Source organism: Pezoporus flaviventris, unplaced genomic scaffold, assembly GCF_033815535.1.
Source record: "Pezoporus flaviventris isolate CSIRO_AGI_PZ_B2104156 unplaced genomic scaffold, CSIRO_AGI_Pfla_v1 ptg000029l, whole genome shotgun sequence".
Classification (NCBI taxonomy): domain Eukaryota; kingdom Metazoa; phylum Chordata; class Aves; order Psittaciformes; family Psittacidae; genus Pezoporus; species Pezoporus flaviventris.
The window spans coordinates 5166341-5192512 of NW_026892577.1; the positions used below are offsets into that span (position 1 = coordinate 5166341).

The window sequence follows — 26172 nt, forward strand, 5'->3', positions numbered from 1 at the left end:
CTTACACACACATCATGGGTTTGGGTATCTGGCGGCTAAATCTTGATACCAGCATAGTTCTTTAACAGCCCTCTTGTCCTGACAGACACAGGAACTTTCAGGGCCATTGGATCGCAGTTGGTGGGTTGTTAGGTGGCAAAGAAATAGTCCTGGTAAGAGTAATCCTACAAATGTAACCATGTGTGCAAAGTGGAACTGGGATTGTTAGCCATTAGATCCAGATCTGATGATTCAGCAGGGCTGGAGTATTGTCGCCAGAGCCAAATTTTGACATTGACAGAGACTTGGAGTGGCACCAGCATAGAAGCATTGAATGGTTAGGATTGGAAAGGACTTCAAGATGTAGTTCCAACCCCACCAGATAGGCTGCATTGCTTTAAAAATTATTTTGCCATGTCAGAAATTTCCTACCAGAGAGCTAAACCAATGAAAGAGTGTGTAAGGAACAGTTACACCTTTTGATAGAGGCCAAGTGACCTCCCAGCTATTTTCCATCTCTAGCTTCTGTATGCTTTTGGTTTAGGGAACGGTAGTAACTGCCAGCATCTGCTTCTATCTGCTTGGAAGCTGGTTTCCTTTTGGGTTTGCATCTCAACTACTGTGCTCTGCGTCTGCGCCTTTGAACTCCTAATATCAATCTCCGTACTAAATCATTGCCAAGTAACCTGCCATTCTTCTTTTCCACGCTGCCCATCTATCACCAGCTATGAGCATCCAGCTCCTGCCTGCATGCCGTCAGAATGAGTCTGAGCTGCTCACGCCTCAACTCCAGCCTCAACATGAACTTTGTCTCTGCAGGAATATCAGGGGCGGGAGGGAAAAACATTACCAGGGCTACTACCAGTTCTCGTTATTGTTTGTATTTATGTTTTTGGTTCAACTTCTTTTCTCCCCGGAGGTTTTGGTTCCACCAGTTTTGTTTGGGGTTGATTTGAATGGGCTTGCTTTTCTTTTTTGTCGCTCTCCCTTTTCTCATTTTGTTTTCTCCATTCTTTCATTGGAGGCAATGAGCCGTCCAGCGGTCGGAACTCCCCTGTCCCTTATCGGCCCGACAGCCGCCCTCTCACTCCAACTTACGCTCAGGCCCCTAAACATTTCCATGTTCCAGGTAGGAGCTGGCACTGTATGTGTCTCGGTGTCCTGTCACAGTGTAGAATGTAGCCTTTGTAACTTTTGTCTTGTCTCCATCGTTTCACACTGTTTACCATGGGGTACACCCTCAGGGTTTGGAACTGCTCCTGGGCTTCCTGCAAGGAGTTAGTGAGTTAAGAAATGGGGGGGCTCACTGTGATTTTTACCTGTTCTGTTGGTCAGAACCATTGTTAGGGTGCCTTGGTTCTCAGGGTTTGTTGATGACATGTGAGCTAGATATGAGCTACGTAAGGTTTGATTTTTCTCAGTTGCACCAGTTGAGCACTGGCATAACTCTGGTAACTTTGGAGGAGTTGGTTTTGATTCACATGTAGAAAAGAGTCAACCAGTGAGCCATTACATATGTTGTTCGTTCAGATTGTTGTGACTTGATTCAGTCTTGAACCCAACAGTTCTAGTTTAGTGCTCCCTTTTTTAAAGCAGATGAGGATGTTTCTTGTTTTGTGCAATGGCTTGGTGTCCTTAGAAACCTGCAAATACACAAGGATATGTGTGCCTTAGGATGTCCTCTCTATAAAGGGCAGTCTCTGTTTTGAAGTGAGCAGCACAGCTCTTCAGCCTCTGAGAAGACCATCTGTCTTGGATTTTGATGACACGAGAATGTATGACCTGAGGGTTGTGGACATGTATCAATTGCTAGCTGACTCTTCAGGTCCCTTTTACTCTAGTGTCCCTTTGCACTGCCAGAGGTTACTGCTCTTCCTCCTTCCTCAGACCTGGCAGATAAACTGTTTGTGGGAACTTCCCTTTCAGTCAGTGTGACCTGGCTTGGCTAAGGTAGGCCGGTTTAACTGCTTAAGCTAACCTGGCTCACTTGGACTTGTGTAAGCTAAAATGCACTTGCATGAAGAGCTTTGAGTAATACCTCTAGCATGGTGGGAGAGTGTCCTCCAGCTGGAGCAGAGCAGCCACAGAAGGAGCTGTGTTCCTATCCCCTTACAGCTTCCAGCTATAGATGTGCGCAAAAGTTCAGCATGACCGCCCTTGTGATGTTTGTACCTATTCGCTGATCAAGTAGCCATAACAGATCACTAACAACAAGGAAATACCTCAGTGTCTTTGTATGCAGTGAATTTGCTTGTTTAGTCAAGGATGTAGAGTTCTAAAGGGTAAGATTTGCCTCTGTTACAATAGATTTTTAGGGTTAGCTTTCCTTAATGCCAAAGGCTCAGTTGTCTCCTGTAGCAACTGGATCTGCGATTCTGAAATGCTTTCTCATCTTCCATTCTAATGTCACTGAAAACTTTTTTCAGGCAGTATGAAGTAGCAGAATGGGTTTCTGACATTAATTTTCTAGTTCCCAGAAGCTCATTTTGGTCTTCAAATAAGATTTTGTCAGATTTTTTCACTGTAGCACTGATTTGGATTAACTTTTGTGTATGAGTTGTGCTGAACACGTGAAGCGTTGGCTTGGAATGAACTGATTCCTGTCTTAGATTATTATTTGTAAAATATGGTATCTTTTAGACATGCTCTAGATGCCTGCATTAGAGTTCTGGGAAGTGTTTTGGTTCTGATTTCCATTGATAATGTGCAATATGGTGGGTCCTACATTAAAGAAATATGAAAGAGAAATAAAATCTCTCCTTGTGGTTTGAGAATTAGTGTTGTATCAGCTCTGTATAAAGCATCCCTTTGACTCACTGAAGTGTAGCTGTGGTTGACTGTTCAAAACAGTGTATCAGACAGCTATTTCGTTCTCTGGAATTTGAAGTGGACTGTAAGCTCGGTGCATTCTCCTCTGCTCAAGCCAGCCAGCCAGTTGGAAAGAAAATTGAGCTGTTGTGACTGAAGCACAATTTTCCACACAAGTTATTTGGGGTGGTTTTCCCCAAATGGCGTCTGTCTTCACCATTGAAATGTCTTGCTTGTTTGCATCTCTTCTGACTTTTATCCCACTGGTAATCTTCTGAATGCTTAAAATTAATGGATCATGACTTGGAAGCATCTACATGTTACAGAGTCAGCTCCAAAGGACTTCATACCACATGTCTTTGACTTTCACTCGTTCTTATGTTGGGGTCTTTATTTCTGATTTTGTATAATATTAGAAATAGCTTTCTGTGTTTTTCTTCTGCTACATCCTTGGTTTGGTCTGTCTGTTGTTTTAGAGTAGGAGTTACCTGTGTCTACAACTGAAATGGTTTTCATATTCCCATTTTTCTTTCTTGATTTCACAGATCAAGGTGTCAACATCTACAGAAAACCACCCATCTACAAACAACATGGTAAATGATCTTTCCCTTTTTATTTCCAAACTTGAATTAAAAGGCAGGCAGACTAGTGAAAAGCATTCAGTTGTTACTTTGTAAGCATAAAAACTCAGTAGCCCAAGCTTGAAACAGCTGTTATTGCATGTCCTGCTGAGTGATTGTTTTAAAGCATGTTGTTTCATTTGAACCATATGGTTTAAATTTTGGCCACGTTGATATTAATGGCAGAATTGCCTTTAACTGGGATTTTGCTGTCTCTTAAGCATTATGATGTCTTCCTGTATTTCGCTTGTTTAAGTTTATATTTTAAGAATACAGGTACTGATCGTGTTAAATGGATTAACAACAGACTGTTCTCTGACAGGGACTTCATGGAATTTCATTATTTTAAACTGACAAAGAACAATAATTTAACAGCAAAGATGGAGATGCCATTAGCAGCCTGGAATTCCAAATGTATCTCTGGCTTTAAATAAGATATGATAATATTAATAATGGAAGACGATATGTTGACTTGTCACTGGCAGGGCTAATGGGATTCTCAGGCCCTGTGATACAGCTCAGGTAGATTCTGTATTTGTTTTCCCAGCTGTTTGGGCTCCAAGTTGGACAGCAGTGTTTGTACTTTAAGGTTTTCAGTGTAAACATTGTTAGAGCAAGCCTGAAGTTACAACAATGGCAGAAGCCCACTGCCTTGCCCATCCTTAGTACTGCACAGCAAGGCCCTGCTTTTAATGGAGTGTGTTCACTCTGCCCTTCTGCTGTCAACAGGAAGCTTTGAATAGATGATTTTTGTGTAATGTGGTGACAGATGGATGACTCTACTTTTTAAAGACTTTCAGTTTGCAGCCCTTTGCAAACCCTTTATCCAATGAAATGCATTTAGGGTTAAGTGGCAAATCAGCAGTGCTACAGGGTTTACATGAACAGTTGGCTGAGAGCCATTGAGCTGAGATGATTAGGAAAGCTCAGAAAGTCCATTCTGTAGTTAGGAGTAAGGGTTGCAAATAACAGTGCTATGGTATTATGAGGGGTTTTTCCTCTTTGTGTTTTAATTTTCAAACCATATGCTCATTTTGGAAAAGTCTTAACATTATTTCTATTTATTTTTATGGTTTTAATGTGTCTTCTCACCTCCCATTAACATGTGAATGTTTAACCACTGACATCACCAATTCTAATACGTAAGTACTGTTTGAAGTCATGCTTTTGTAAACTCTGACCAGCTTCTTCAATACCTGCAATTGTGCTTAGATTTTCCCAATCACAAACTGCTCAGAATTCCCAATTAATCCTAATATTGATGCTCCTAAACTACCATGAAAGTGTTGGATGAGCCACACAGTGGCTCACTTCATGAACAGATGTATGTCTCTTAAAAGAAAAATAAAATCCTATTGGATTGATTTTTTTTTAATGTCAAGAAGAGAAAGCCATAATGCACATCCTCATGTGCTTTTAAGAGACTTTGACTTAGGCTGGAATCCTGTGTGGATGCCCCACTGCTGAGGTATTTTATTGGTGAGGTTCATTTCAATGCAAGTGTCTTTCCCTGCCACATTAATCATAGAATCATAGAATGGTTTTGGGTTGGAAGGGACCTTAAAGCTCCTCCAGTTCCAACCCCCTGCCATGGGCAGGGGTACCTTCCACTAGAGCAGCTTGCTCCAAGCTCCATCCAACCTGGCCTTGAACACTGCCAGGGATGGGGCAGCCACAGCTTCTCTGGGCACCCTGTGCCAGTGCCTCAGCACCCTCACAGGGAAGAACTTGTTCCTAATATCTGATGTAAATCTCCTCTCTTTCAGTTTAAAGGCATTTCCCCTAGTCCTTTTCATAAAGGGCCTTGTCAAAAGCCCCTCTCTAAATTTATTGTTGGCCCCTTTAGCCAATGGAAGTTGGCTCCCTGGAGCCTTCTGTTCTTCAGAACAGAACAAATTCGCATCTGCATTTACTACTACTGCATGCTGCTAAGCAAGGGCATGCAGCTGAAAATATCCACTGGTTAAATAAACATATTTGTTTCAAATTCCTTTGTTTATTTTGCTTCTTTTTCCCAGAAACATAGGAAACAATCAGCATCAATAGAGTTAAAACTAGCTCTGTTTCTCTGAACTATTTGTTTCCTTGCCCTAGAGAGAAGACAGATCAGTACATAAATCTGGTTTCACCTTCATTAATAATCAGCTGTCCTTTGGAGTTAATGGCAAATACTGTTAGATTGAATTTTCTCACTCTTGCCTAATCATTCTAACTCTAGTAAAATCTAGCTGATTTGGGGTTATTTTGGGGGTGGGAGTAAGGGAGGAGAGGAAAGTTTGAGTCTCATACTTTGGCAAGAGAAAGACATTACTTTGCTTCAAATTGCAATTAGTAAAGCAAACCATGAAAGTGGTTTTGCTTTTGAAAATTAACCTCTTGTAAACCATAAAATTTAGACAAAATAAGGAAGAGCTTTATATTGATATACATAGCTAAGTTCCCTGATTGCCATCTAGATGCAGCTGCTTTGGCAGCACAGAGCAAGTCCTCCGAGGATATCATCAAGTCCTCCAAGTTCCCAGCAGCTCATGCACCAGCACCCAACGAGATACCAAAGATTGAGACTGACCACTGGCCAGGCCCTCCCTCCCTTGCAGCCATAGGTATGCAAAAACAAATGATACAAGCGATGCTGCTTACAAGGTACTGGTAACCAAAGTAGATTAATACTGGAGCTGTAAAAATGGAAAGCGAAGCTTGTGTCTACTCCGGGTGTTCACCATGAAGTGCAGTTCTTGGTGAGACCTCCGAGTGCCTGTGAATTAGGACTATTGCATAGCGCTAAGTAGAAGAGGTTTTGCTAAAGGACTTTGGGATTGATCACACAGATATGAACCCATAGGCAAATTATGTGAACTCCCATGCAGGAGCTTAAAAATATGTAGTGTCACACAAGCCTGACTTCTTTCAGTTAATGTCTATTTAATCTTTTAGTCCTAAGCTAATAGCAAATATTCCACAGGAAATATGGTTCCTTCCAACCACATAGTTAATTTCATGACAAAAAGCAATAACTGAAGTCAAAAATTAATGGACTAAAAGAGTCAAGATTTTCAGTTACTGTTTCTGCAGACTTTTCATTTCTATTCTGTGTTGTAGCACTAGAGGTGTCTTATTTTCTTTTGCTTCAATCATGTTCATCATAATTTTGTTTTGTTTTGTATTTTTTTCCTCTGTTAATTTTTATTGACCCCTATAACATGAAATCCCCCATCTAGCCTGATTCATTTATGAAGTCATGCCTGAAACACTGAAGGTGTTGCCTGTTTCAGGTTTCTGTGAGGGAGTGTACGGTTTTCCTGACAATGGGATTTTCATAGAAGGGTAGGAGAGCTCAATGACCAATTGAAGGGGCTGCATTTGCAGTGGCAATGCTTTGAAAATGTCCTTTATATAGGGCTGCAACCTTACAAACATTACAGTCACAGTGAATACATCTACATACTTGGAACTCTCCTGGCAGTGCTTGTGATAACTACAGCATTATTATGATGTGTGTCTAAGATGGAGCCTTTGTTGGAAGTTTTGGCTGTCAGCTCAGTCTCTAGGCTGTGGATGACAACTCTTAATGGTTTCCAGTAAAACTGCCTTCTATATTATCCATCAGTTGATATTACTACACCTGAGAGACTAAACAGAACGGTTTGGAAACGGTAAAGGTAAAAATGTGCTCATGGACATATTCATAGATAAGAAGGCATCATACAAGATTAAAAACCAAACTTACAAGCCCCAGATTTTTCAGCTTGTCTGAGTATTTTCTTACAGAGCTAGGATGAGCTCAGCTGCCAAAAAGGAGTTTTATTGCTATTGTACTGAAAAGTCTTGCAAAAGCCTGAGATAACAAACTAAATAATAACTTCAATACAAGCAGTTTCTCTATAGCTTTCTCTCTCTCCATATCAGCATCAATTTAACACTGCTGTACAAAACATTTAATTGATAGAAACCTTCTGATACTATAGTTGCAAAATTTAGTTTTCATTCAAATAAAACACTGAGTTTGTCTAGGATGAAGTTGGTGAATAGCTGTATCAGGCTATAGCCTGTGCAGAGAAAGGTAAAACTGCTGTCCAAATTCTTGCAGTAATATCATATTCTGTGTATTCATGGAAGTGTCTTGGTGTCCAAATAGAACTACTTCTCAAGAATATCCAAGAAAATAAAGATTATTCAATACAAAGGAAGGAACTGAAGTGTAGAGCACCTGTGTCTAAATCAAATTTAGCTTTATTCAATGGATCAAATTAGTTTGCTTCATTTTTGGCTAAAACCTTGTTTATTCTAAATGTGAGTGGCCATTTAGAATATTAACATAGTTTAATTTTCCTTTTGAAATGTTAATTCAGATTTGCTTTTCTGAGTCTAGATAAAAGTTTAAATGTAAATTAGACTTAATGTTTTCAGCCACTGATACAGTTAGTGGTGCCGTTAAACCTCATGTTTCCAGGACTAGCAATCTGAGCTCCTTTTATCAGTTTATAGACCCATGGGTTTTGTATCCAGGACTGTAGCTTGGTTTGGAACTCACATGCAGTTTAAGTAGTTGTTAATTTTACAAGAAGCCTGATAGCCATAGGGCAGGCTGTCTGAGTGACTTTTATTAAAAGTGAGTGTTCAAGAAGTCTTTTGAGTCTGCAAGAAAATACGACTTTGTTTATTCAGTAATAAACTAGCATTGAAATCCCCAAGCTGCGGTTGAACTGAGACACAAAGCTCTCTCTGTACTGTGGTTTTATGGAAGCAGGAGCTGACATGAGACGCAGATCAAGTGGAAGAGAGGAAGATGATGAGGAACTACAGAGACGCCGGCAGCTGCAGGAGGAGCAGCTCATGAAGGTGGTTATAAGCTTGTCTTCATGCTGTTTCTGACCACTATCCCAAAAGTGCCCCTTTGTTTTCTGTAAGCAGTTTCTACTAATGCCTGATCAGCTTTATTTTATCGATTTTACTGGTTTTTTAATTGCTATTTGTAGCTCAACTCTGGTCTGGGACAATTGATACTGAAAGAAGAGATGGAAAAGGAGAGTCGCGATAGGTCAGCCCTTTCTGCCAGTCGTTACGATTCTCCAGGTAATTCATGTAGGCAATAAAGCTGATAGTGAACAGTGGATAGTGACCACCACATATACACACATCAAGCAGCCTCCCAGAATAGAAACCACTGGGAAAACTGCTTGATATGTATATATGCTGTATTCTCCCCTGAAAGAGTGGCCTAATTCATTAGCTGGTTTTGGTGGGGGAAGGATTCTCATGGCTGTTTCTTTATTTAAAAAAAAAAAAAAAAAAGATTTTCAGGCAATTTTGAGGAGAGAGATTTTCTAATCTAGATAAGGAATGAGGTAAAACATTTGGTGACTGTCACATCACACACATGCCAATAGGCTGGGTTATTAAATTACAATAACATATTTTGCTAAAATCAGTAACATTTACCAGTGGGGCTGCATATGCCAAACACAACCAGTGTTTTGGCCTTGGCTGATATTGTGATTGCGTTCCAAAAGAATACAGCAAAAGCACAAAAGGCAACTTTGATTAATAGGTGGCTTAGATTCTTGGCCTCATTGCACATTTTGATATACATCTGTGGCCTTCTCAGGTCTCCAGAAAAGGGTCTGGGGGTTTTATTTCACTCTCCCGATCCACTGGTCATTGTAGCACAGCAGCTGTGCTTCAAACCAAGAAGGTACAAGATGAGTCTCTTTGGAGTCATCCACTGGAGTGGGTGCCAAACAAACCAAGATTCCTAGTGTTCCCTATTGTATAAGTGTGTTGCCTCTATTTATGGTCTTGAAGAGAATGCCTGTGGCTCTCCCTCACTGTCTGTAATAGTGTATCTGTTGAGTCCGCCTGCTCAACTCAGAGCTTATGATTTTTATACGAACTTTCACAAAGATTGGAGGACTCCTTTACTGGAGAGGAGTCAATCCCTCTTTGCAGTGATGGTCAGTGCAGTCATCAGTTGCCTTTGGAATCAGTGGTACCTTTCCTAAGGGTGCTTATTGCTGGCAACAGCAGTTCCTCAAGCTGTACGTTCCCTGCCCTTCTGTGGTAAGAGTAACATTTAAAAAACAAAACATTGAGTTTTTATATGGAGGATCTCATCTGAAGGAGCTGTATTAACTGTAGAGATGCTATTAATGAATATGCTGATGATCTGTTTCATCCATCTTCTTATCTGTACTTGAAAACACACCCTTGACATTTCCACATTGTCTTTATCTTGCTCATGCAATTTTTGAGTGCAGTGCAAATACTGAATGCCCAAAATACCTTATTTCACTTTCATTTCAGGTGAAAGAAGGAGGCACAGAGTTCTGCTGAATCATGTCTTGTTCTCAAAAGTGTCGCATCGTGTACAGGATAACTGTAATTTCAGATCAGAATGCCAAATTCTCAAACTGGTTTGAATTCACTCAGCACTGCCCATTCTGATCATTCTCCTGTTAATTCAGTACTGAAACATCTGTCAATTACAGTATTTCAGGATCTAAACCCTTTTCTCCTTTGTAGCAAAAAAATGGCAAGCTAAAGCATGTGGATACAAAGAGAAAGGAGTGTGCTAGTCATCTGTGTCTTGTAGCCTTCTGCAGCAGCAGAAGCTGGGATCATAAGTGCAATAGTAATTGCAGTAGGAAGGACAGAAAGGAAATTCGTGAAAGGTTCAGAGGGTATACTGAACCATGTGGCAAGTCATGTGCAATGGCATGATAATGGTGCATAACTTAGAGAATGTATGGAAGGTTGTGATGAGTTTGGGGCTGAGATGTGAGTTTCTTAAAGTCAGTGTGTCTCAGTTGGTTATGTGTATGCTTAGCTCTTTTAGCTGTGGTTTTTTTCTTATGCTAATTGGTTCCTTAAATGTTCTTGTTTGTGAGTTTCTATGGGATTTTTTCCAGTAAAAGATTTTTCCCTTTCTCATTCAACAGCACATGCTGCAGCCTCCAAAACCTCTTCCCTCCCTGGCTATGGAAAAAATGGACTTCACAGGGTAAGGAGATGGTGACTTTGAGAAGCAAAAGGTGGCTTTAATTATCCATGGTATTTATTCCCCTATTAACTGTATTGGATTTTCAGTTTGATCAAGTTTCTTATAAGACCATCCAAAGTCAGAGAAAACCTCATTTGCCTTCCCACAGACTACATTGTTAAGAAGGCAAGAAAGCAATGCAAGAAACATTGTGAAAGTTGAAGGGGAAATAAAAGGCTTAAAGCAATTTATTTCTCCCCATAAACCAACCTGCTTGTGAAGTCATGAGCTGTGAGTTTATGTTCGTGTCCCTGTTTTCCTGTTGCAGCCGGTGTCTACAGATTTTGGTCAGTACAACAGTTACGGAGATGTGAGTGGCGGTGTTAGAGGTAAGGCAGAGGAGCCTTTACATGCTGCTTCGTTACTGAACATGTGATGATATTTGATCATTTCTGCTGTTTTCTTTTAAGTGGATGTGGTTATTTTGTATTTGCTCAGTACATTTGCACTTCTTCTGGTAAACTCAACAATTAACTCAAACTCTGCAAATACCTATTAAAAAAATAGGGTTTATTTTGCTAAATCTGCCATGTGGAGCTGATCCTTGTATATGCCAAAGGATCACTTTAGCATTGCTGCAAATGGGAAGCAGGTAACATGTCGAATAAGGAATATGTACTGGGTTCTCTTTTCTTTCTCTAAAAGTTACCATCCACTGCACAGCCTGAAGGAATGAGCCAGAGTGAAGAAAGGATAATGCCTTCTAATCCTTGTTGCTGTAAATGGGTTTTATTATGAGTTTGAGCTAGATGTGGTATCAGTCATTGCCTAATAAAAATGAACAATATTTATAAAAGTTATGAAACTTTAAGACTTAATGTTTTGAAATGGGTTGAGCTGAGAGAATGGAGATTGCCAAAGGAATACTGCTCCCAGCTACCTCAGATACCTTACAATCAGGCATCTTCTGTTGGTGGTTGCGTCTCTTTGCAGAGGAATCTAGACAGCTACCTGATGGCAGAGGTTAGGTGAGGTGAACATTGTTCTGCACGTTTGAATCTTAATTGGCTTTTTATTTACTTGACTGTGGTTTTGTGTCTCTTAATATTTCCAAAGTGACTTGATTTTCCCAAATGAAAAGCCTGCTCAAATGAAAAGGGCTGCAATATTTGGAGTGTTTGACTCTTTATGAACTAAGCCCAACAGCAGGAAGGTTGCTGGCCTCAGAGCATCAGGTGGGATTTTGAGCAGATCAGGTAGACCAGAAGACATAAGGATTATCTGGTAGATTGTGACTAATTCCTGTTCTTCTATGCTCTAAAGCTGATTTCTCTTTTGCTTTTCAGATTTCCAGGTACAGTACGGGTTTTCATCAATCAACTGACACCAGAACTAAAAGCATCTACCTGTTGAAGTCTGAATTTCTGCTACAGGGAAGGGTTTCTTAAGACAATAGCTTTGATTTTCCTGCATGTTTAAGCATAATCACCAATGTAGATTCTTATCAACAAAAACCAGACACAGCCTCAAATTCCTCCTTGTTACCTCCCCAGAGCTGGGTTGAGACAGCTCCCACCAGTTCTGTGACTCGCTCTGTAAAATCTGTTAAAGTCTGTTGATCTATGAGTTATCTGTAACAGTCCTCTCTGGACAGCTGAGGGTGGATTTATTTCAAGCCTCTCTAGTACCTACCCAGAGATGTACAGAAAGTCTCTTCTGGAGGCAGTTTTTTCCCATACCAGGAGTCTTGAACTCATTTTTAATCTGGAATTTGCTCTCCAGACAAGATTGCTGATCAGTAGGTTTCTACAGTGCTGCCATCACAGTTGATCCAGTAAGAGATGTGCTTGCAAATACAAACCCTTTTACTCCAAATACTGTCTGCAGGGTTCCAGAATGGTTTGAGTCTATCTGGCTCCTCAGCATAATCACCATGTGAAATGACGATTTAAGAGAGGGTTTAAATACTTTTTATGTATCAAAATCATGATGATTGGAAAGAGAATTAGATTATAGGAGGAGAGAGGAGTTGTCCATGTATTGTACTCCAAATGTTATTTCTCTAGGAACAGTACCTGTGTCAGAAAAGCACCTTTTTACCCTATCCCTGTCTGTGTTCATAGTAAACTTTCCCATTGTAGAGACAATGCTGGTAGACTCAGTGGGGAACTGTTACCAGCCTTAGCAATGACAGAAGGCTCTGGTGGCAGAGAAGATCAAAGTATCCCTCTGCGTGCTCAGGGAAGTAATAAGCAGTAGCCATGGCAGTGATCTATATGAGAAGACTAAATATTAAGACTTGAAGGAAGTCTCAGGGCAAATTCACCTTTGTTTTCACCACTACTTGAGTGCCTTTACCCTCTGTGTGTGTAACCTATGTGTCTGATGTATACCTGTATCTGATGCAGTCCCTTCCGGATGGTCATGTCCCTGGAATGAGAATGGACAGAGGAGTATCTATGCCTAACATGTTGGAGCCAAAGGCAAGTGCAGATGTTATTCACTTTCCTTCAACACAGTGAAGGTTTGACTGTGAAATGCAGATAAAATGTGGGAAATGTCTTAGTTTCCTTGTTTTTCTTTACCTTACCTCAGTCCCTGCTCCTTATGTGCCAGACCTCTCCCTTTGTTCTGGACTTTGCCTGTTACAGGTGTTAGCACTCAGGCAGGCTGAGGGCAGCCCAGAAGTGTGCTTCTGTGGTTAAGGAGGCTTTTCCAGAGACTAAATGAAGATGCTGAAGATACTCAGTAGCTAGTTCTCTGTCAAGCTGCCACTAGCCAAAACAGCAGGCCAAAATCAATGGGAAAATCTCAGGCCTTTCAGGCTGGAAAAGCAATGCAGAATATTGTGGATCACAACACACTGTTAAGGCTGTCTTAATTTCAAAATTAATGCAATTCTGGGATTTGTTTCACATTGGAAGTTAGATAGAATAATAGACTGGTTTGGGTTAGAAGGGACCTTAAAGCTCCTCCAGTTCCAACCCCCTGCCATGGGCAGGGACAACTTCCACTGGAGCAGGTTGCTCCAAGCTCCATCCAACCTGGCCTTGAACACTGCCAGGGATGGGGCAGCCACAGCTTCTGTGGGCACCCTGTGCCAGTGCCTCAGCACCCTCACAGGGAAGAGCTTCTGCCTAAGAGCTCATCTCAATCTCCCCTCTTCCAGTTTAAAGCCATTCCCCTGTGTCCTATCTCTACATGCCCTGTGAGAAGTTGCTCTCCAGATTTGTTGCCAGCCCCTTTAAGTACTGGAATATATATATGGATCTATATATAGACATATATATAAAGATACATGTCTCTCTGGATCTGTTCTTTAGATCTCAGAAAGGTTAGCCTGACACCTTCCATTAATGTTGAATTCCCCAGAGAAGAAGTTATTCAGGAGATTTATTGGAAAAGAGGCAATGTCAGCTGACTGTAATTTAAGTCATTAATGCAAATGCTTTTGCAGCTATGTCTAGAGATATCCAAGTCAAAAATTAACACAATATACAGAGGGATTCAACCAGGGCTGTGTTTCAAATCTTACAACTTTATTGCTGGTGAACCTTCCAAGAAATCATGATTTTGCCAGTTACAAAGATCAGTATTTCTGCAGTTAAGGAGCTCTTTTACAAACCAAATGACTATTTGTGCTTCCGAGTCACCTCCAGACAAACTGTACAAGGCAATAACCCCAGCTTTATAAGCTGAGAGCCCAGTGTGATGTATATTTAGAAGTGTTTTTATATATTATATACATAAGACCTTGGGGGACATCCCCAACTCCTGAGTTACTGCATTTTACTCAAAATAATTTCTCTTTCAGTACAATAGAAATTCTTACAGCCACCACTGCTGTTGATGCACCCCGTGATTTGGAATGGTATTTTGGGTGACAAATTCTGTCAGTATTATTAGTAATAAAATTGATGGGAATGTTCATGAGATAATAGGTCACTCCCTGTTGATGGTTATAAAGGTGATGCCAGACTCTCAGCATGTGTGAATTGGCAGTATGTTTATTCATGTCAATGGTCCAATACTAATTAAAACCTGATAAAGTAAAAAGTCGGCATGAAACATGTGAAAAGTGAAAATAACTAAACTTAAGAATGACCAAATCTTTCTGAATGGTCTTCAGAAAGGACAGAATTTGTGCATCCTGCCACCCCAGGTTGAGATATGCCTTTTTGTGAATATCTGAATATAAAATGTACCTATGACCATAGATCTTGAGTTAAACTCTGCCTGTTTTAATATGAAAAGTTGCATTTTAGTTTCCTATAATGCTGTATATGGTAGTGGTAGCCGTTTCCAGTATCAAACACACACGATGTAATTCCAAGTAATAGATTTAATTGTACAATTGTGACGATGTCAGAATCTCCTAAGAACCATATCTTACAATTGGAATTGGTATGTAAGCACACGTCATTTAAATTATTACTACTTACAATAAACTCAGTGGTGTGTTCACTGATGCCTGAATCTTATTTATTATATTTCTGAAAAGTTCATTGGGATAATTGTTGACAATAAAATGAACTTAATGGCCTCGTGCTGCACCGACGTCGGTTAGGTGGAATTTCTTCTGATGTTAAAATAATATCATTAAGGGCATTTGGTTATTATATATAGTTATCTCTCCAGGAGGGTTTTGGTGGTCTCATTCTTGTTCCCAGTGGGCAAGTAAAACAAGACCCATGAATAACAGTAAAGGCTGAGCCAGTCACCACTGAAGTCTGCAGAAGAACTTCAGTAGGGGTTGGATGAGGAGTCTGGGAATTATGTTTTCCTACTCAGCAGAGGCATGCAGTGAGAAGGGCTATAGAGAGACACTGTCAAATGGAACATGAGCTCTTCTGTGTCATTCCAGGCATTTATGGAAGCATCTGCCCAAGGCAAAAAATCCTAAACCAGACTTTTATTTGCCAGGGATGATTCCAGAAACTGATTCTAAGGCTTATGGTTTTCAGAAAGCCTTTGCTTCTATTGGATTAGACTGATTGGAGACCGACTGACAGTAAACACTTCAAACAAAGAACCTGTACACATAAAACAAAAGTAAAAGCATTTATGCATTCAGGAATTCATTACTGACCAGTAACTGATATGTGTAAGTTCTGGTCATTCTTTGCAATGTAAAGGGAAATCAAGGGAAATGTTAATGGGAGATGTGCTGGACACTTACTCTTCTGAAGCAGATGAAAGTGCATAAGACAAATACATCTACAAAAGTATCTCCTTTAATCCATGTAAGTATGCACAGCCAGCAACCCCAGCAAGCAGTTGTTTGAGTTCTTAACTACCCAAAACGGCAAAGAAAATCATTTGATTAATTTGACTGAATGCAGTGGCCCCCGTGAATTAATATCTTGCTTATTCAGAGTTGCTTCCTTTTTTATGTACTTTCATATGTTTCATCTTTTGAAAGTCCACTAAGTGTCTGTTTCCTTAGAGCTGTCCACACTTTGGCAGCCGGTTAGACCAATGAGTGACAAATACATTTGCCTTAATAAACTTATACATTGATGGATGAGAAGGTATATTAACTAGAGAGGACTCTGATCAAAGCCAGCCAATGTATTAGATGCACATAAAAATCGGTGGGGTGGGGAAGTATCGAGTACAATATGAAGCCGTTTGCTATTAAACAAGTTCTTGCTATGTCACATTTTGTTCTTTCTGCTTTAGAATATAAATACATCTCTTTTTCCCCCTTTTATACATTGTTAACAGATTTTTCCATATGAAATACTCATGGTGACCAACAGAGGGCGAAATAAAATACTAAAAGATGTAGACAGAACCAGGCTCGAGGTAAGAGAAGCAAGTTCCTAAATGCTCTTTCCTGCTGAAGTTGTTTGTTGTTGCACACTTGAAAGCTCAAACATTGAAGAGTAGATTCTTGTTAGACTGGGAAGATTTCTCAGCACTAAGCAGGGAAAGAGGAGACAGATGGAGGAAGCAGCTGCATCTCCATGAACAGTGCTCGGCCAGGAGTCCCACATCTTTATCTCCGCGCTCATGGACTGAGCTGCTCCCAACCCCACTGTGTTTTCAGGTAGTTAATTATATACTTGTAAATTGGTAAAAAGCCCAAATTTGATGTTTTGTGGTCATTGGATCCATATTGGAATGGAGCAATACGTTGTTTGATCTTGGATCATCTCTCAGTTAAGGGTCAGCCCCAGCCATCCTTGAGGATCAAAACTGTAACTTTCTTTAACTCACCCCTGAGTCCTGTGAGTTAGTTAGACTGACTGATACCCCAAAAAAATATGAGGATTTCAATATCTGCCAACAAATGAAAACTGTTTACAGCTTTGTGGGTTAGAAAGGTTCAAGCAGCCCAGTGTAAGACTGGGGATGTTAAAGTCGTTTGTAGTTAGCTAATCTTCTGTGAAGATGAATGGAAGGGGCCACAAAAAATTTGGGTAAGTAACCATTTATGCACCTTAAGACTAGTAGATATGTGATCACTAATCAGATTTCCATGCTGTAATACATTACTACCGAATGGAGGCAGTTCCCCTTCCAGTGCAGTCTGAAGTGGCTGAACAAGAAGTAACTTGTGCACACGACAACACCAAGAAATGTTTCATTGTCCATAGAGAAATGTGCTGCACAGTTAGCCTGGCCTGACATCTTTCTTCCCATAATGATGAATGTAGCATGTCAACTTGCAGCCCTTCTGCAAAGCTCTCCTGAAACCCAGTGTCTGTTTGAGCCTCCACATGTAAGCAAGAGGTGACAGCTAAAGCCTGGCACCAGGGTGTGCAGGAGCTGGTTTTGTTCTCTGGTCTGTCACTGCTGGTTGGGTGACTTCAGGCAACTTTTTGTCTCTTGCTTATTCAGCAGTTGAAATAGTTCTTTTGATGTCCTTTGTAAACTTCTCAGACTTAACCAATTGCAAAATTCTATTGATTGATCGAGCACTTGAGTTGATGAGGACTTGAAAGCCAAAGCATTATTATTTCCTGCAATGGCTCTTATTCAGTGACACGAAATCTCTAAGGCATTCCTATCTCCTCTTGTGTCTTTTTGGCTTTGACTGACCGTTGCCTTTTCTCCTTTTTTTTTTTGTCTCTTTTTTTTTTTTTCTATTTTAAAGCGTCACTTAGCTCCTGAAGTTTTCCAAGAAATATTTGGCATGACGATACAGGAGTTTGACAAGTTACCTCTCTGGAGACGCAACGACATGAAGAAAAAAGCAAAACTCTTTTAATCTCCCCTTAAACCAACAAAACAATGATGCAAAGGATATTGTGTCATGCAGTCCAAACTATTTGGAAGCAACTACTTGTCCACCAAAAAGGGAAAATCACATAGCAGCACCTCTGTACACAGCAATTGAACAAGATGAACGTTTGCCCTCCTGGAACTCAGGGCTCAGAAACAACGATAGTTTGAGGTGTTGACCTGTTACATGGTATTATCCAAGATAGGAAACTGTTTTGTTCTTCTCCCTCAATGATATTCCCTTTACTTTTCTCCACAATACGATGGACTTTATTGCTAGAGCCAGGAAGTGCCCTTAGGATGCCTTGTAGACTGAAGTAGTTGTAACCACTCCAAGAACTGGAAAAGAATATATATATATATAAATATATATATGTATGCCTGTTTGCGTGTGTGCACACATGTATTTATATCTATCCATCTATCTGTGTGTGTGTGTATGTATGTGTACATATGTGTGTATATATATGGAGAGGAAGATAGATGCTCTGAAGTGAAGGAGAAGCCCTTTATGACTTATCCACATGGTCACATTTAAGTCTTTCACACAACTGTTTCTTAATTGACAACTTCTTTGTGTGATATCATCTGCAAAGGCGGGCGCTCTGCTCACTTACAGTACATACCTGTTGAACTTCTGGAAAATGGACTCCTTGTATATATTTGCTAGGATGTAGGAAGTGAATTGCTGTGTCTGTTGTCAGTCTTCCCTCTTCCACACTTTCTGCTTGAATTAATAGGGCCGGAGTTTAACCAGTCCTTTGAATAAGTTAAGATCACTTAAGTAATGGGAATGATGGAGAAGAGTCAGTTTTCTTGTTATGTAGTCCAGGAGATGGGTGGTTGGGGGTGGGAGTGACAGAGTGAGAAAATGCTTTTTTAAGTGTGCCCTGGTTCACACCCAGAGATTTCAGGACAGTCTCCCTGCTGGTATTTACTAGTACAGCTCAGACTGCAGTGGAGTTGTAGGATTGTCCATCAGCAGGGAAGACGGTTCTCTGCAAGCTAACACGCAAATTCATCCCTCTTAGGGAGGAATGTTTATGAATTAAAAGGTACCATCAAGGTGCCATGCTCTGCCAATAGAGGCTTTCTGATTAAATTGCAGTTGCTGTTGTCAATATGGCACAGTGCATGGGGCCAAGCACTTCTTTTAGTTAATGTAGTTTTTCACTTGTGCTTGGAAAAGAGGGCACAGGCTTTTTTTTCCCCTCTTCCTCTCTTGAAGCGTCAGAGCTCCAGCCTTGGTTATATTTATTTCTCTTTGTGCCTGACTTGGTTTTTGAAGACAGAGTAATCATGCAAGACAGTTTCTGAGCTGCATTGAACTCCTTATGGCTTTCAGTCTTCTTCCAATATGCTGCAGCTTGAAATACTGCCTGTGTATATACCTTAACTGCTTCTGGGCGAGTCCTATACAGAGAAGGACATGAGCACCAAAGTAATAGAATGAATGCATCGTGGCTGCCAGGTCAGCTTATCTCTTCCTTGGTGCTTAACTGCCAATGCATACTGCACTAATGAGCCCATCTCCTGATTGGGAGAGGGTCATTTAGGTTCTGTGTCTGTCAAAGAATATCAAGGTTTCATTTTTAACGCTGAACTTCTGTCACTGGAGACATCAGAACCTTTGTATTTTCTATTATATGAGACATTGGTGTTAAAATCTGGAAGTCAGGAAGGGGAAACAGTCCCGTGTAATTGTGAGATTCAGTATCACTGTATTGAATTCTCTGTATCACCACATGGCATTTCACCATGAAATGTGCAGGACAGCCCAAATCCTGCCTCCTCTTTGCTGGTTTAGGAAGTCCTGTTGCAACAGATCGCTGTGGTTCCTTTGATATAATCTGAGGTGAAGATTCAGTATACAAGAGGCAGATACAAGGGGTCAGCACCAACTCCTTGTCCCTAGAACCAAAGGAATGGTTGGTCTGTGGGGCAAGATGGAGAATGTGCTACCCTGCAGGTCTGGCATCACAGTCCCCACTGAAGTCCTCAGTGTACACTGTGACACTTGCAGTTGTGTGTAAGCTTTCTGGCTGTTGCTGAGATTGCAGCAAAGATCAGTTCAACAGGTTATACTTCATTTTTCAGAACAAGCATCTGAAAGGGTTTTAGAGGAACACTGGGAAGCAAGTGGGAATGGTAGGGGCACTGGCAGCTTGAGATGCATTTTTGAGTGACTGCTGAAAACAAATCAAATGAAAGAACAGTCATGGGGCTTTGTGAAAGCTGGAGGCTCAGAAATTCCGTGTTTGTCACCTGCAAGGTGTGGCTCAACTTTGAGATGAGTATTTGAGTTTTAATGCATTTGAAGTGTTAAAATCTCCATATTTCATCAGCCCACATCCTGTGGACAGTACTGTGTTGCTGCCTCTCAAACACAGTAGGCATTGCAGGTCTATTAGCCCATGTCACCTTGCCAATAAACGTTTTTAATCTGAAGACTTGCTCTCTCAAGGATGTGAGCTGCCAGTCTGAGTTTTTCTGTTCCCATCTCCAGATTACTATAGCGTATGAATGCACTACCCAATCATTTCAGAAATGACTAAGCCAGGTTATTTTCTCTCCTCTCCAAAAAGAAAGACAAAAGAAGATTATAAGCCCACTTCGTAGCCTGTAAGGAATGACAGGGTAGTTTTTATCTCTCTCATCAGCAGAGAATTTAAATCTGCAACTGCAGCTTGGGAAGGAATGAAGAGAAGCCAGCTTACATGCTGCAGAATCATCTCTAACTGGATATTTGGGCTACTGCTGGTTCACATCTCACTGGCATAGTCAGTTCATGGCCCTCTGCACTAGAGTTAATACTCCTTTATTTCCAGTTGAGAACACAAAGGGTTTTCTGAGCTTCCATTTCATGCATACAGTTAATTCCCCTTAACTATCCCAACCCCTTCCATGTCCATACACCCCAAGAGATCACCAGTCCATCAGACTTATGCTGCAGCCAGCCCCGGGGTGTGGAGTGTGTTTTCCTCAGTGGGCTGTTAGTGAATGTCACTGCAACGCTTTCTGTTCTTTCATCTGATCTTCACACCTAATAAAAACAGAAACTTAGCCGCAGGGAGGATTTTCTGTGTAAGCAATACATCATTTTCCTAGCGTCAATCAAAGCAGCATTGTCCTGGGAAACTCTTTGTAATTCCCCTCTTCAATATTCCCTTGAGAAATGTCAGGGGTTGGACTTAGATGATCTTTAAAAGTCCCTTCCAACCCAAACCATTCTGTGATTCTATGAATATACCTCAAGTTCATGCTTGCGTTCTTCATGCAAAGCATCTGAGGTCCTGATAAAATCCTAACAAACTCAGTACTGTCTTGGCAGAATGTCATTGCCAAGGGGACTGAAAACTGATTGTTTTTGTCTTGTTTTTTCCCCTTTTCCACTTTAAGAGCAAGGTAAGAGACAAAACCTGTCAAAACATTGCAAGATAACCACACATGTGCAAAATAGGATTAGGTACACATGCAGGTTCTCAAACACAGCTGCACGTGTAGCACAAGCACTCCTCATTTGGAGTTGAGATACTACATGAGTAGCTATCCTGGAATTTCCAGGTAGTTCCTAGTGTTGAATAGATGGCAGTCATTAAGTTATGAAGGTTGTCACTTAAATATGTGGTTGTATTTGCAGGGCTTGTGGATAGCTGTGATATGCTGAGTGTGCAAAAGGCAGGATCAGTTTCCCAAATCTTGGAAGTGCCAGGTTGGCCACAAGTGATGCCATTTAAAAGGCCTCCTCAGGTGTATGCGAACATTGGCAGCACCCACAGCAGTGCTTAGATGGAAGGATAATACCCTGTGCAGTAGTGTTTATGTTAATGAGGAATCCGGAGATCTGACTTAACTGGGTTTTGTGCCCCCTCCAGATGCTGGTCTGGTGACTTCCATATGAACAAGTAGAGAACTGTTCTGCATTCCAGTGGGAACAGCTGGCCATACCCTCTATACTTGTGCCTTAACTTAGTGTAAGTTCCAGCCTACTGTGAGTCAGCAGTTAAATATGTTGATCATCATCTCTGAAGACGGAATTAAGGCAGCTTGAAGAGCAGATCTGGAAATTACTGAACTGCCCACTGTTTCTCAATGTGATCTATTGTGGCCTCAGTTCAGGAAGCTGAATGTAGCATCTCAACTCTGCCAGTGTTCTATCCCAAACTTGCTAAACTTTCCGTACAACTGGAAGAATAAGTTCTTATAAACTTTGCTCACAGGATCTTTCTTTTTTAACTGTTTGTTGTCATCTCATGCTGGTGTCACTTAGGGCGGGTTTTAGGGGCATCTCAGAAACATACTTGTTTTCAGTTTGGTTAGTAGCCTTTCATTAAATATGGTTTGTGATGTGTTGTGGACATACTTGCAGTGTGCTGTGAAAGGTTAGACTAGGAGAACAGTAAGTTTCTTAATAGCTGTATGTGGGACAAGATAGCTCTGTGGCTCCAGTAGTGCTTCTGTCAAGACAGATGTCATCTCTCCTTACAAAGTCCTATAGTCTTAAGTCTGTGGGCCTTGCACTTAAGTGCTTGCTGGCTTTTCCCTGTTGCAATTTGGAAATCCTTTCTCAGTCATACAGTTTGGATATCCTGCATGAGCCTGTGGTACCTATTTCAGACTGTGGGGAAGTACAGTTTGGAGCCCATAACTTATGAGCATCTACACAGGAATGAATGGTATGAAGCTGCTACAACAAGTGACAGAATAATTAACCCCCAGAACATTAAAAATATCAAGACCCTCTAAACTCGTCTTGGAATGACTTATCTTGACTCATCCTGACTTAGGAGGAGACCTTGGCATATTTGGACCATAGCCTCGTAGAGTAGACTAAATGGAAAACAGCCTTTTTCCCACTCCATGATTCACTGCTTTCCTTCAGAATGTATTTGTGGAGGAGGATGTCCTCATCCTGGAAGTTACCTATGGCAGTGAAAAATAGCAGTCAATGGCAATGCAATAAAACATGTGTAGGAAACAAGAATATCAACTAATCTCTCCTGCAATGCCACTCATCTTTCCATGTCAGAGAGACTTTAGGGCTTGTCTCCACAGCCCCTTCCCCATCCAGTTAGCCCCAGGTCATGGTCCAGTTCGTGCCCTATCAACACACCTGCTAGAGTCCAGCATAGTCTTCAGGGTAGACACATAGCAAGGGCTGGTCTTGATGATAAGTAGTATGTTTTACCCCATTGCTACGTAATGAAGAGCTACTGAGCACTGTGATAGTAGTACAATGCACCTTTCTCTTTTCATTTAGAAACACTCTTATCGCTGTGGATTGCAGGACTGCTCTGGCTGATGAGTTTTGCTTTGTGATTTCTCCCACACACCTTTTTTGTGCTTAAGAAAAGAAGCAAAAACCATCTATCATAATGCAAAGATACAGGGTTTTTAGGCAGACAACTCTGCTGGCAGAGCTATGTGCCTGCATTTGGCAGGGAGAGAAAAAGTATTATTAACTTTAATGTAAGCATCAGTGCAGGAAGTGGGAATGTAATTGGCCATTAATGTTCTTTGCCTGGATGCAAAATAAATTATTTGTTGCCCAATGGGCTACTAACAGGGAAATAGATTTCTGCTAATGATTTGCTAAAAAATGCCTGTCCATGTGAAGAGGTAGTACTTCCTCGTGCATTGTGGTCTTTCTTTTGAGGTAAAAAGAGATGACTGAAGGCAAACAGTAACCTGTTTTGCCAGGATCACCACAGTTAATGTGAGTGTTGCTCCCTAGACTTGCAAAGCTGAGGCCCACAGGACCTTACTCCTTCGGGCATTAGGAAATGAAGTATTTCAAGTAGCAGAAGCAGCTATGGGAATCCCAGCGGTGCCTTACCAGGCTGAGTCTCTAGCTCCCTTAGGTGCTTTGACAGGTCCCACTGGACACTTGCCTGGGCTTTTGTCATTGAACACCTTCAGAATGCACTTCCCCTCTCCCCCCAGATGCAAACCCACCGAAATCAGTGAAGCCCCTCACTGACATCCACACAGGCTGGAGCAGGCTCCTACTCAGCTGGTTAGAGCAAGGAAGATCTCTGACTGCTGTGTATGTGCACAGCAGCGAGCTCTGTGTGTTATTACTGGATCAGTCCTGTCCAAGCAGTGCAGCCTGGTCGTTGCTGACAACTCTTCCTGTAAGGGGGCCTTACAGCTGGGGGCTTTTTTTAAGCTTTGGAAACTGAAACTAATTTTTCAAAGGTATCTTTTCCTTACATCAGTAGATTTTGGCAATAGGGTTTTTATTATTTTATTTTTCTTTTCTCCTCCCTTCACATGTTACACACCAGCGTTCTGGGGAGGTGTCCCTGTGTTTTCCATTCATCTGTGAGACAGCTCTCTTTCTGAGTCTCTGTAAAAGTGAATCAATGTCTTGTCCGTACAGTAAGTCTGCTTGTATGCATAATGAAAAGTTGAGCTGGGTTGCTGTTCTGTACAATTAGTGTTTCCACTGTCATTACCGCAAGCAGCACATATTGCACTCCTGTGCCACTGTAATCTGCATCACTGTTGTACTCAAGTCAATGAATAAAGTTTGGAGCTTTATTCTTAATTGCTGGGCTCACGTTGCCTCGTTTATTTGTTGGGTTTTTTTTCATCTTGCAGAGTTACACTGAAGTCAAACAGGATGTGCTCTCAGGAAAGAGAGGTGAGATAAGAATGACCAGAGCAAGACAGATGAGCAGTTACACAGCGTCAGTAAAATTATAGCAAAAGGTTTGAAAATGGATGCAAGGCTTCCTGTAACTAAGTCACTAGAAGCAGATATTCATAAAAAACAACATAGGACTGTTAATTTCATATGGTCAAGTTGCGGTTTGAAAGGACCTTAGGTGTCCGCAAGGTTAACTGAAGTCATGCTGCTACATCAAGCTAAATGGTTTCCTTTCTTTATCCTTGCAAGTTCAGCTAAAATTTTAGTCCCTGACTTGAAAAGATATTGACATGTCTTAGTATTTAAAATTAGGCATTTGCTTTGGTACCTGGAGTTTAAACCTACACAGCCTTCCCCAGGGTGTAGAAGGCAGGGGATGATGCCATTCAAGGAAATAAGGCTATAAACCACCTATGCATGTGCTGAGCACCCAGGTCTCCAGCAGACCATAGCAGCAGCAGAACTAAGCATGCTGCACCTCAGAGGAATCCATAGCAACTCCTGTGAGTACCTCAGACAAGATATGCCAAGGGACTTGCTCGTTACTACATGTAGATACCCTCTGGAAAAGTTGCCACTCACACACAGCTCTAGGTGACCTGCCAAGCATCATCACTGAATTAATTTGAGCCCCCTGCAGTTACGAGACCTGGAGCAGCCAGAGTTGGAGCCTCATTAGGACTGGCCTCAGGGCTTGTTTGTTAAAGGGGAGGCGGGTGGTGGTGTTACTGTTTGAAGTGAAGCCAATGGGGAGCAGTCCTAAGAAAAACTTTAAAGGGGGTGGGAAAGAATCTTGCTCCAGGCCATTGATCATCTGAGCTGCAGCCCTCCATTGAGGGGCAACACACACCCTGCACAGCATCCTGGAGCCTACAGAAAGCCCTTGCAGCATAAGATACGTGTCTGCAGATAACGTTCTTCTCTTTCACTCCCCAGCCCTCTGAGACTTATCCCTGCCCTTGCCCTACGTTGATATGCTGTTGATACACTGTGAGAGGTTCTCTCACACATCAAAGGTAGAGGTTCCCCCAGGGTTTTAATTCAGTGTCCTGTGTTGAATATATCTAAGGACCAGGTCTCAGATAAGATGGGGGCTCCTGCTCCTTCTTAGAGAGCAAGAGGTGGGGAATTCAACATCACCATGAAGTTAGCCTTTAGCAAAGTTCATATTTGCCCCATTCACTTCCCAGTGTGTGTGCTGGAACTTGCACAAGAGAAACTCTTCTGTGGACAAATCCAGCGAAGTGACCTCGTAGTAGTTAGATGCTTCCTTTCTTTGGGTGGTTTACTGCAGAGGTTGTATTTTTGCTGTAGATGGGTCAGAATCAAATCAGAATCGAAAATCAGATTCATTTACTGCAGCTGCTGGAAGTATGGCTCAGTGAAGGGCAGAAACACCGCTTCAGTGGAGTATTTAAACACAGGCTTTTTGCTATGTTGATGCAGTGCCTTGCCGGCAGAGCCCTTATCCTGAACTGGATGTTTTGTACATACAGGGTGGAGATGACCCTTGCTTTGAGCATTTAATGGTCTAATTTTCAGCAGACATGTAGGCCCATGGACTTCAGCAGATCAGCATGTATGTCCCAGTATTCCTCATTTCCCCTTTTCCTCCATGTTTACAGACATTTCATGTCTGGCTGCTTTGCAGCCCTCAGAGCTATCAGACCAGGTCTGAATGACCGTATAACAACCTATATTCTATCCTCTTCTTTTTAGGACCAGCACTGAGAAACTTCAGGCGTTTTAGGAAAACTCTTGGCTGATAGCACATGGTGCTGTGCAGGTTACTGATGAGGAGTGCTGGGCAAACCAGAGACAGAGAAGAGTTAGGAAGATTCAGGGATGGTTTCAAATGTCTCCCCGTTCATCCGAACAGCGAGTCTAATAGAGTCTTTCTAAGCATC

The 26172-nt window shown here is 41.4% G+C and overlaps 1 protein-coding gene across 11 annotated transcripts in view; it reads left to right on the forward strand.

Moving 5' to 3' along the window:
* The window catches only part of ABLIM1 (actin binding LIM protein 1), a 191962-nt gene extending 167799 nt beyond the window's left edge, over window positions 1-24163 (forward strand). For 6 of the 11 annotated variants that reach the window (XM_061458691.1, XM_061458689.1, XM_061458687.1 and 3 more), the window contains 8 exons: window positions 1004-1108; window positions 3333-3380; window positions 5864-6010; window positions 8155-8246; window positions 8384-8480; window positions 10343-10404; window positions 10712-10772; window positions 11730-14847. In XM_061458691.1, coding sequence (XP_061314675.1) covers window positions 1004-1108; window positions 3333-3380; window positions 5864-6010; window positions 8155-8246; window positions 8384-8480; window positions 10343-10404; window positions 10712-10772; window positions 11730-11767 — 650 coding nt within the window. In that variant the 3' untranslated portion in view covers window positions 11768-14847. Of the gene's footprint in view, window positions 1-1003; window positions 1109-3332; window positions 3381-5863; window positions 6011-8154; window positions 8247-8383; window positions 8481-10342; window positions 10405-10711; window positions 10773-11729; window positions 14848-16110; window positions 16192-17485 lie in introns of those variants that run through there. The other 5 variants (XM_061458696.1, XM_061458686.1, XM_061458690.1 and 2 more) reach the window with 5 other exon arrangements.
* The last annotated feature ends 2009 nt before the right edge of the window (window positions 24164-26172 follow it).